Below are 12,500 nucleotides of genomic sequence, written 5' to 3'. Positions count from 1 at the left end.
GATCTTAAACTTAAATTCACATTCTGTTTAATATTTTGCCTATGTATTTTAAACAAATTCAAAATTTAATAGTTACTACAAAAATAAATGTAATCCCCAGGGTTGATCAAAGATTTAATCTGACCAGATGGGGCAAACTTGAGAAAGATTTTGACTTTCCACTCTGTTTTGCAACAAGAAAGGCTGATTTTTTTTTCTTTCTTTCTTTGTTAGAGAAACAGAGATCAAGCCATCCCCAGAGAAATGAGCAGGTGTGGCCATTTATAAGCATGTCTGCTTATATTACAAACCAGCATAAGAAAAGTTTGAAATGAGTTGAAAAGATTTGCTAAACAGTTTTAATGTTTCACCCTAAATCCTATTTATTCAGTCAAGAGCTGATCAAGGTGGCAGTAAAACATCTAGTCTACCCCAATCTTTAAAGATCTTGTAATTTTATTTTTTATTTTCATTCTGTCTTTGGTAGCAACTGAATAGGTGCACTTTGGTAATCCTTGCCTGTGGACAGGCACATAATTTTTTTGTCCTTTCTGAATGCCTAATAACAGAGAGTTGCTTCCTGTCTAATGATGAAAGGGTGGCAATCAAGTTCTTTCTCTTAGTTTACTACAAAATCGAGGAATTTTATGAACTATTTTGAGAACAGAATCCTGTGAAATAATAGCAGTACTAAGTAAAGCCCATTTTTAGATAAGTTAAAATGTACTTAGCTCAATTAATAAAAGTCCAATTACTAAAACTGTATGAAACACTGAAGTTAACACAAGTAAGCACAGGATGTTATTAAGGGAGGTAAAGGATATGGAATTATGCGTTTGTTGGTAGAAATAGAGTGCTTTGCTCTGTTATAAACACAAATTTGCAAAGAGTAAGGATATAAACTACATTATTTGAAATAATATATTTGTAAGGTTTTGTTAAAGCTTATTTCACAAAAACCTGTGTAGGCATGTTTCTTAAATAGAAAGACTTTTCAATATATACTTTTCAACTGACTGAATAAAAATATCTAATGTTATAAAACACACCCTTGGGTGGGTAATGATCTCAGCAGCTACAATGACAGTTTCTCATGTTCTAATTCACCTTCACAAATCCATGTCATCATTTTTTGGCTAAAGTAATGTCAGTTGGTGACATTTGCGGCATGTATAAAAAGGACCCCCCATTGCAGCCATTTTCATTTGATTCTTAAGATCCAAAGGCTGCTGAAAGAACAATTGAATGAAGTTGAGGATCGGAGAAGCTTGATTTTCTTGTTCTCTGTGAAATGAAACTCTAGTCTTTTTCTTCCCCTTCCCCTTAAAAGCAAAAGTCTGCTAGGGGGTTGTAACTGTGTCAAAGCCGCTGGGATGCCACTGCTGATCACTTTAATTACTACGACTAAGGAGGATAAAATTAAAAGTAGCACCATTGAAGCAGTGGAAGAAAGCTTGCCTAGATGTCGGTGAACTGTGAAATATAAAAATTGCATACCAATACATTTTTATGGAAAGGAAACAAGGAATTACATTACTTATTCTTGAAGAGTTTGTCCTTAAATTGTCAAGTTTTATTAGTGCATCTTTCTATGGCAGATTGTAGACCATTTTGGAACGATCAGGAAAATAGTAACTTGAAGACATAACTGTTAAAGGGCTAAATATTCTTTTCAGTTTATGTCCAAAGTGCTTAGTTCTGATCTAGCTTGTATACTTTGAAATTTTTAAATGCATTGTATTAAATGCAAGTCCTTTGCACCTTAACAGGACTTTGCCTTGTCCTGAAGATGTTAGCAAAGAGAATAGTAAAGCTTAAAAGTACCACATTTAGCACATTTCTGAAGGGTTATAATTTAAGGTCGGGAACCTAAGTTTTAAATGAATTTAAGCAAGTTAGTTTCTCGTCACCTCTCAGCATTCAGTAGCACAAGGGGGAATTTAACCTGATTTGTATAGCCTAAGAGTAAGCAAAAAAAAGTGTTTTTTCAAATCACAATAACAATAGGGTCTCAGAAAATTTCTGTACACTAGTTATATAACAGATAGGACCAGTGGTTTGAAATCAGACACTGATTTTACTTCTTAGTATGCCATTTACAAGATGTATGATCTTGGGCAGTGTATTTAAGTGAGATGCAATTTCTGTCAAATCAGAGAGATAGTAGTTAACCTTACAGAGTTGTGAGTAGTAAATGAGACAACGTGCAGAAAACACTGCAGGCATGGAACTAATATTTACAGAAATTTGTTATAATTTGTAAAAAGGTGGTCGTGGGGAGGGAGGCCCCAAAATACAGCTTCCATCAAACCTTCCAAAGAGTACTTACATCTTACATAATCTAGATTACCCACATAACTTTAAATAATACTATATAGAAAAAGGTAATTGTCATCAGACCCATTCTTAGAAATCGGAAGCCTAACTACTTCAGTTTATTTAAGTGTATTTAGACAAGGCAGGTAAATAAAAGATACATAGTTTCATATGTGTTGAATTTTTCAACAATACTTTTCTTTTTAATAACAGTCTTTGATGTTACCTTTGTATCCCAGGGAAAAGATCTATTTTTTTCAGCATAGTTAACAGATTTATTTATAGCTATGACTGTCTGTCTTCTTTTAAATACAGAATGGTCAAAACAGATAGCAGTAACTCATTTCTGTGCTTGGGTAGGTAGGCAAACCATCATTGTCAGAAATATTCATTATCTACATTTTGGAGCAGTTTGTGCTGAATGCTGTTAAAAAATAATGAAATAATCATTGTCCTTACTCTCTGGTCATTTTATCCTTTGACATAAACAATATGTCTTTTTTGAGTAAAAGATGATTAGATTTTGTTGCTATCTAGTCTTTAGATATTACTGCAGAAAATGACTTTTAATGAAGCTTATATATAAAAATTAAAATGAAATAGTTTTACTTATAATGAATCTGGAAATCAATACTATCAATTAAATTAAAATTGGTTGCATAATCAATTGCTGCAATTACAAGCTTTTCCTTCTGACCTTAACAATTAACTTCCATTTCCTCAGTTGGTTCTTTGTCCTAAGGGAAGTTAATGGGTGAGAAAACAAACAATGCAAATATGCCATCCCACTGGAGAGCTCTAGGCCCAAGCAGAATTTTCTCTGTGGTGTCAGGACATTAGTAGAAAAGTAAATCAAGGCAATCTGATAGGGAACCAGAATTCTGTCAATCAGGCTCAAGATTTTGTGCTGTGTCCATAAACTTTGTTTACTGTAGGGTTTTATGAGTTGTAACCTGCCCTTGCAGTCTGTTAATGAGGCTAAATCTTACTACTTGAGAATTGAATTACAGCACACCTCTGGGCTAATGGTTATAAACAGAAAGTCCCATTAGGGCGCATTCTGACTTGTTCATTTGCATTTTTTTCTATTGTATAGAGAACAATGATGGGTAAATAGGTACAAACAAACAATTTACATGGAAATTGATGAAATGTCCCTAATTAGTATTTAGAGTTGGTTTTATTAATAATTGTCTGCTTTAAGTTGCACTCTTGGTCGACTCTTAGAAATCTTTACAGATGGGAGTTGAGGAGGAGGAGGGGGTGGGCATGGGGAAGGTGGCAGCTTGTGAGAAGAAATTAGTTTTCCATTTCATATTCAGAAAGGTAGAATCATTTATTTCATTTTAACTCAGATGACCTAAGATCACATCATCTTAGTCTGAATCACCAAATTCCAGCTCTGCCAAGAAGTTATTATTCACACAATGAAATTCACTTAAATCTAGTTGCCTGAGGCATATCCAATAATGGTTTTTATTAGTGCTCTTAACTTTTCTTAAGTTTGAAAGATGAAAAAGTTTAGTAAAAGTTCAATTTTCCTCAGTTGGTCATGTAATTTGATAATTTTGGGGATCAAATAGTTTGGTGGTTCAGAGCAAGGGCTGGCTCTGTAGTCAAATAGACCTGAGCTGGACTCCTGGCTCTGACATCAGTTCTAGCTGTGTGATCTTGAAATTCTAAATCTAAGTATTCTCATTGCGGTTGTGAAAATTAAATAAGATCACGCATATAAAGGACTTACCACATAAAAAAGATCAAGAAATATCAGCAACTGTCACCAAACTCACCATTATCAAGCCTGTATTTCTTTTTATTCTAGTATATTTTCCAAGTTCAGAAATATTAAAAGTGTACTGAGGATTTTTGTATATTATTCTTGCATTGTCAGTCTCACTTTGCCTGGTGTGTACTAATTCTCTAACTACAAATAAGCTCTTGTCTCTAAATACTAAGAAAATTTCCCTTGAATTTTAGATTTTGTCTTCTTTTGCCCTCACCACAAATATCACCCACCCTAGGAAACCTACCATCTCATATCTTTCCTTCCTTACCCCAAGATTTTTTTTAAAAAAAAAAATCCTATATAATAAAAGCCTAATATGCAAATTGTCCCCTCAACCAGGAGTTCGACCATTCACTATGACGTGCGCTGACCACCAGGGGGCGGCGCGGAACATGGCAGGTGTTGGCGACGCGGCACTGCCAGCCCCAATGGGCCCCAAAGAGAGTGGGACCACAGCGGGATGGTGGAGAGGGTGAGCGGGCAGCACCAGGCCAAGGCGGGTGCAAGCAGGGCCCAATCCCCCCGCCAGTCGCCCCACAGATGGTGACCAGCAGTGGTGGCGGAGGACGGGGCCACCGCCTGGCTCGATGAATCAGGCAGGGGGGTAGGGGCGTGGGGACCCTGGGGCCCAGGTGCTGCCCAGAGCCCAGAGGTCAGCTGGAACCTGCCCTTCCACGCCAGACACTCATGCTTCGATCGCCAGCCAGGCCTAGGTACTGAACAGGTGCACGAATTTTGTGTATCAGGCCTCTAGTCTATTATAAAAGTAGTACCTATCTACTATAAAAATTTAAAAATAAAGACAAATGAAAGAAAACAAAAACATCACATTTCCACATCTAGATAGTCTATCATAACAGCTTTGTGAATGTACTTCTAAGTGTTTTTGTGTATATATATATATTTATATGTGTATTTATTTTGATAAAAAATGAAGTTATTACTATATAAACTATTTTTTAGCCAAGTTACATTCTTCTTATTTAATACTTTGATTATATTCAGATTTCTATAATTGTTTCAACAATGTCCTTCATAGCTGGTTTATCCAAACCAGTATCTAACTCAGGACTATACATCGTATCTGGTTAATCTCTTTTGTTGGTGGTGATGGTGATTGTTTAGTTGGGTTTTTTTTAGTGTTTGTTTTCATAACTCTCTTGTTAAAATAACCAGGTCAGTTGTCTTGAATATCCTACCTTCTGAATTTGTTTGGCTGCTTCCTTGCTATGTCATCATGTTTCTCTATCCCTTGTTTATGATAAACTGGAAATTATATATAAAGGCTTAATGGATTCACTTCAAATATTTGGACTAGACTGTTCTAGGTGGTGTGCACTTCATGTTTCACATCAAAAAACATTAAATGGTTGACCTAATAATACTGATGCAAAAACTGACCATTATATTATTGGTCCCTAATCCTTGATCTAGTTCTGGTTTCCCCTTGCAACTAGAAAATAATCTGTGTGGTATCAAGCATATGTTCCAATTAGTAGTGCTGTGTAACTAACTACCCCAAACTTAGTGATGTAAACAATTGTTTTTTGCTCACAGATTCTGTGAGTCAGGACTTCAGGCAGGGCATGGTGGGGATGCTTGGTCTCTGTTCCATATTGTCTATGGCCTCAGCTGAAAGGACTTCAGCATCGGGAGTGACTTAAAATGGCTAAAGGCTGAGATCATGTGAAGGCTTCTTCCTTCATATGTCTGGTACTTCGGCCTAGAAAACTCAAGGCAGAACTTATTTGGGACTGTGGACTGGAGCACACCTGCATGTAACTTGGGATTCTCAAAGCATGACAGCTGGGTTCCACCAATCCGGTGACTATCCCAGCATCTAATAATATTACCTGCCAAATTTAATTTCCCTTTTTTAATGTTCAGATTTATTAACTGCTAACATTTACTTTAGTTGATTACTCCCTTTTTCATGAGAGCTTCTTCAGTTTCACTTCCCAACTGCGTACTAACATCTTTACTCAGATGGCCTGCTAGCCTCTCAACCCGTCTGTCTTATCCCCAACTTCCTCTCCTGCCTTTTTTATAGTTCCTCTTGGTTTTTCTATTTGTATTCTTAGTGCCACTGTTCTAAACTTCTGAGTCAGCTTTTTTTCTTCCCTCCCTATCTAATTAGTTACCAAGAATTGGTACAGGTATCAATTCTGTCTCTAATATATATCTTACATTTGTCTATTTCCATTCTCATTGTCCCCATCCTAATTCTAGATTTCATTACAAGTTCCTTGGACTATTATAGTAGCCTCCCAACGAGTCTCTTTTCAGTCCCTTTATGTCAACCTATCTTATGCACTTTTGTCAGATTAACCTTTCTCAAATATACCTCTGATTGGTCACACGCAAAACCAAACACTTAGTTGGCCCTCAGTTTTATTACAGTAAAAATAAAGTACTTCACCCTGTTGGACAGGGCTTTTACAGTCTATCTAGATAGCTTCATTTTTCTTGCCTTGTCATTCTGTCATTATTTTTGCCCTATGCTCAGGAAAACTAGACTGTACTTTTCCCCAAAAATACTTTCCTGCCTCAATGTCTTTGTATTGTTCCTACCTCCTAGTCTCTACTACACTGACTCACTTAATTACCAACTCCCATCTGTACCCATTTCAATTCCTGCTCATTCTGCAGGCCCATCTCACAAACCATGGTACCATGATGCCTTCTGTTTGTTCCTCAGCCAAAATGTTCTTCTGAACTCTAGCTGCATTTTGGTAAGACCTCTTTATTGTGGCTATTTTATCTTTCCCTTTATATTACAAGCTTTTGAGAGGATGAATTATAAATTTTCATGTTTCAAATTTCTATAGCAAGTACCAAGGTATGTACTAAGGACCATAGATACAAAGATAAATCAGATATAGCTCCTGCCTTCAAGTAGCCCAATTCTACTGAGAAGGAAGCATTTATACAGATTTATAATGTAACTTGACAAGTATTATTTTAAAAAGTAATACACACACACACACACACACACACACTACTTTATTCCACCAGTGGGGAGGAGGGAAGGATAGTCTGGAGAAGTTTAGTGGGTTTAAACTAAATCTTGAAGAATGAGTAGGAGTTAAATAAGATGAGAAAAGAACATTCCAGGAAGAGGAAATGACATATTCACATCCATGAAACTACATGATACAAGCAATTCTGTATGAATATATGTGAGCTTTAATGGAGGCTGGGAGATGTTAAGGGAAGGTAATATTGCAAAGATATGTTAGGCCAGATAATTTCAGGCTTTGTTTTGTCATAATAATGCCTTATTTTACATACTTTCCAGTTTATGAAGCAATTTCACATTGGTTAAGTATGTTTCATAATAATCCTTTTTAGTAGGCAAAAACTATTTTAGTTATTTAATTCTCTGTAGTCTTTTGTTATTTTAAACATCAAAAACCACATTAGATTTTACTTTTTCTTTTCAGTGTGCTTCTGGGGGGAGAGAGAGTAGGAATGGGGATCATACATCAGTTACCCAGTTCTGATTTTGAAACTACCAAGAGCAATAACTTGTGTGATTAATGTACTATTCCCATTCCTACTTCAGTCCCCTAAAAATACCATTTCCTATATATTATCAACATGGTGTAGCAACATTTTTTTGCCATCAAAGCTGTATTTTAGTCAGTGCTCTATGCTTTTATTAGAAAATAACAAGTTAAATTCTATTCTTAAAAATAAGGTAGGTATTAATTGAAATTCTGTTTTTAATATTATGACTCTTTTATAAGCCTGATTATTTTATTAATAATCGTTTCTGCTATTTCCTCAGTAATATATACTGCCAAACATTCTTTAGAAGCTAGTTTGAATTTTTAACAAGACATTTTAATACAATAATTTTGTAAATGTTTTTTTTAAAATCTGATTCTAAGATGTCTTTTAAAAATGGTGTGACATCCAACTGATATAGAGCATCCTATTTATAATGTGGGCCAAGCACCATGCTGTAAACCAGTTACTATCATGATGATCAGATTGAAAATGAAATTGCATTTCTGTCAATTACTGAGTTGGCAACTGTTCAATATATCTTAGCAGCAAGATGAAGAGCGACGTCGGCAGCTGAGAGAGAGAGCTCGTCAGCTAATAGCAGAAGCTCGATCTGGAGTGAAGATGTCAGAACTTCCCAGCTATGGTGAAATGGCTACGGAAAAGTTGAAAGAAAGGTCAAAGGCATCTGGAGGTGAGTTAAAGAAGCTTGTATCATATTCTACAGAAATCCACAGTAGACCTTTTGGGACTTTTTATTCTTACTTCAAAATGTATCAAATACATAAAGTTTCTAACCTATTGATATGTTGCAAAAAACCTAAAGGAAGCATAACAAATCAGTAGGTAATTGTTGCTGTTTTTCAGATCAACTTTTTGTCTTAATATTAAACAACCCAAGGAGTATTTTCTTAGAATATGATTTAGGAGAAAACTCAGACATTGGTTTGTGGTTCCCCATGAGGCCTCATTAATTGTTTTAGGAGTGAGTAAAATGCAATCAAGTCCTCAACATCTAGATCACAAGACTTGTTAGATGGGGAGCTTTGACATGAAGGATTTTCACTTTAAACCAGATCTTTAGAAAAGTAGCTTTAACAATGTTCTGGCATTATAGCCTGATATCTAAGAATATTTAATAAGTCCCATATCCATTTTTCTTAGTTTTCTTATCCTAAGATATTTTTCCCAATATCTGCAAAAATTAGTCTAAACTTGTTGATGTTGGGACAAGGACTGTTTATACTATAATTAAAGAGAATTTTAATTTGCCCCTCAGTGCTCAATTTGGGCATCTTTAACTTGGAACCTTTTAGATTTTTACTTAAGTGGAGTATATTTAAGAGGCCTGTGGGTTTTTATTTTATTTTAAAGATCTATAACCTATTTATCTACCAAAACATGTCAGGTACCTGTCCTGAGTTAGTCTTAGAATGCTAAGATCACTGTAGAGAGTAGGCAAGTAAAGACTCAAATAAGACCTCAGAGGATTGCAACAAAGGTAAGCTATTTCTAGGGTCAATTATAAGTTTCTTCAAAGTAAACTGAAACATACTGCTGTTATTCCTAATTGATTCCTTATATTAGAAGCTTACTATTTTAGAGAATTCCAACTGATGCCTATAGCAAATACCCTTCCATCCCTTAAATTTGAAAGGTGCTTTCCCAAACAGCTGTGTATCTGTCCCTCTGGTCTTCTCAGATGTTTGCACCTTAGTTAAATCCTTCATCTTACCTTTTCAACTCCTATCATTCAGAAGTTTTATTGCAATTTCTACACTCTCTTCTAAAGTTTTATAGTAACATCAGTAACTACTCACAGCTTTATTTATATAAATAAATAAAGTCCTCCAGATGTTGAGGACTTGATTGCATTTTAGGGCCGATAGGGGAGTGGTCAGTGCACATCATCTGCTTTCATTTATTATCATAACAAGATGTTTCTTTGATATTAGAAAAATTCCAGATATTCTAAGTATCTGAAAATGTTTTGCCTCGTATGATAGGAAAAAAATTCATGTTCTTGATCCTTCAGATAGACTGTCCTAAAGCTACTAACCCTACCTACCAGAGACTGTAGGAGAACAGTAATAATAGCATACAAGCATCCAGTCTCTCTTTTAATTTTTTTCCCTCGGTAGTGAGCAACCAACAATGCTAAATGAGTTGTATACTCTGGTAAAGCTAAGAATTAAATATTTTGATTGATGGTGTGGGATGGGTCAGCTATGTAATTTGTTTCATCTCTAGAATCAACCCAAGTTTAAGCTAAGTCAGGACATAACTAAAGAGACTTTATCAGTGTTACAACCGCCAAAATAGGTATCTTTCCTATATAGTAGCTCGAGCACATGAGGGCCATATTTTGTCATCATTCAACAGTCTAAAAAGTAAATAAAGAACAAGTGAGGATTGGATCTGCAGAGCTAGCAAAGAAGTATAGACTAGTACAGGGAGAGCCAGGTGAAATCAAGATGGACAGGGCTGAGCAGGTGACTTATAAGAACCTGCTGAGGAGCCCAGACTCTGTTCTCTAAGACCACAGTGATCAGGGTCCATTTCTCCCATTGGACACACCATACCTTTAATGTTGGAAGCAGCCACATATCAGATGGTAGGCTCTTAATCAGGCTGACCTACAACAAGTGGATGAGGCCTATTCCCTGGCCTCAGGGGTAGATAGATATTGGCCTATCTCCACAAGACTAGGTCTGCTCTGGCCTCAAGGTCTAAGCTGAAGCTATTGGGGCTGAGAGTTGGAGGAAGAGACCTTTAGGACAAAAGAAAGGATATAATTCCTGCTTGAAATTCAACCATTTATATAGATGTGCTAGGACAGGACTCGGCAAACTTCCTGAAAAGTGCCAGAGTAAATACTTTAGGCTTTGCAGGCCGTATAGTGTCTGTCTTAACTACCCAACTCTGCCCTTATTGCCTGAAAGCAGCCTTGAACAATCTATATATATAAAAGGCTAATATGCAAAGTGTCCCCTCAGGAGTTTGATCGGGAGACCGGGAGTTCGATCTCTCGCTATGACGTGCGCTGACCACCAGGGGGCGGCACAGAACGAAGGGAGGCCCCAGCCAGCAGCTGGAAGGCCCCGATTGGCCCTGATCGCCAGCCAGGCCTAGGGACCCTACCTGTGCACAAATATTGTGCACCGGGCCTCCAGTATATAAATAAATGGGCATGCCTGCTATTTACTCCAAAAAAGTGGTGAGCTGGATTTTACCCATAGAAATTAAAATTCACTTTGGTTCACAGAGTCTAATTCCTAAGGGAAATGATGCTATGAAGTTGATAAGTCAGGGGAAAGAATTAACAAATTAGTGTTCACTCTTCCAGTGTCTAGTGGGAATCATCAAGTCTGAATAAGGAATAGTGTGGAAGTAGGAGAGAGAAATAAGTAGACACCAGCCCAGGTGGAGGAGTAGGATAGGAGGATTTTGGAAGCAGTGGTCCAGAGTAAAAAAGGGAGTAGTCAAGAACTGAGATAATAGGTGAAAGCAGAGCCTGGGGAAGGGGTGGAACTTGACTGTTACTCAGACTCATTGCCTGCACTGTTCTCAAGCAGCAACCAGGCTTTGAAGAAAGGAAACTTACTTTTAAGATGAGGTGACTTCACCTTCATGGTGTCCACAGAGAATATATGCAAGGTATTTCAGGTCATGTATAGCCATGGATTCAAGCAACCCACTTGCATCCTATTGCAAGCAGAAATAGCCTAATACTTTTCAATTAACAGAATCATACCTGTCCAAGGAGCTACAGTCTAACTTTTACTTTTCCTCCTTTTGACAATTTTAGGATTTATGAGAGGATCAGGTGCTATTGTGGTATTTACATGTTTTTTCAATTTCTGCATCATTTTGTAGTTATAGACCTCTAACAGCCTCATCTTAAAATTCTCACTCTATGTAACAAACTTGTGGGTTCATTTTATTGCATTGATCTTATTTGGCAAGGTACAGGTGATTGGGGACTAAGTTTGGTATTTTCATTTTTAGTTTAGTGGTATTGTGATCAGAGACTATGGCCTGAATTTCTGCTTTGAGAGTTAATAAGTTTTTATTTTGGCCAAATAAATGTTAAGTTTTGGTTAATAGTCCATAGGTATTTGGAGGTGTCTATCTTGTTTTATGATATTATATCATACTAGAGGCCCGGTGCACGGATTCGTGCAAGGGTGGGGTCCTTCAGCCTGGCCTGCGCCCTCTTGCAATCTGGGACCTTGGCCTGCGGGGATCGGGCTGAAACCCAGCAGTCCGACATCTCCCCCCCACCCCCCCGAGGAATGTAGCAGTGCCAAAGCGGCAGGCGGCCGGGGAGGAGCCCCAGCCCGGGCCAGGTGCAGCTCCACTGCCACTCATTCCCGGCCCCACTGCGCCTGCTGCCGCCGCCGCCACCACCACCACCGCCACTCAGTAGCGCTGCCGCAGAGGCAGGAGAGGCTGCAGCTGCACTTGCTAGTCATGAGCCTGGCTTCTGGCTGAGCGGCGCTCCCACTGTGGGAGTGCACTGACCACCAGGGGGCAGCTCCTGTGTGAGCATCTGCCTCCTGGTGGTCAGTGCACATCATAACAACCGGTTATTCTGGTCGTAATGGTCGCTTAGGCTTTTATATATATACTAGAGGCCGGGTGCACAAAAATTTGTGCACTCGGCGTGGGGGGAGGGGGGGCCCCTCAGCTCGGCCTGTGCCCTCTCGCAGTATGGGACCCCTCGGGAGATAATGACCTGCTGGCTTAGGCCTGCTCCCGGGTGGCAGAGGGCAGGCCCAATCCCTAGGTGCAGCCCCTGGTCGGGCTCAGAGCAGGGCTGATTGGGGAGTTGGGGCACTGCGCCCTGTCATGCACAGAGCAGGGCGGATTGGGAGGTTGCGATGCCACCCTCAGTCACGCTCAGGGT

General features: G+C 38.3%; 1 protein-coding gene across 9 annotated transcripts in view; it reads left to right on the top strand.

The window, feature by feature from the left end:
* Window positions 1–12,500, top strand: part of EHBP1 (EH domain binding protein 1) — a 305,206-nt gene that overhangs the window by 232,493 nt on the left and 60,213 nt on the right. For all 9 annotated transcript variants that reach the window (XM_014532030.1, XM_014532029.1, XM_014532025.1 and 6 more), the window contains one exon: window positions 8,138–8,285. In XM_014532030.1, coding sequence (XP_014387516.1) covers window positions 8,138–8,285 — 148 coding nt within the window. The remainder of the gene's footprint in view (window positions 1–8,137; window positions 8,286–12,500) is intronic.

Source organism: Myotis brandtii, unplaced genomic scaffold, assembly GCF_000412655.1.
Source record: "Myotis brandtii unplaced genomic scaffold, ASM41265v1 scaffold84, whole genome shotgun sequence".
Classification (NCBI taxonomy): Eukaryota; Metazoa; Chordata; class Mammalia; order Chiroptera; family Vespertilionidae; genus Myotis; species Myotis brandtii.
This window is presented reverse-complemented; position numbering and strand designations above follow the sequence as displayed.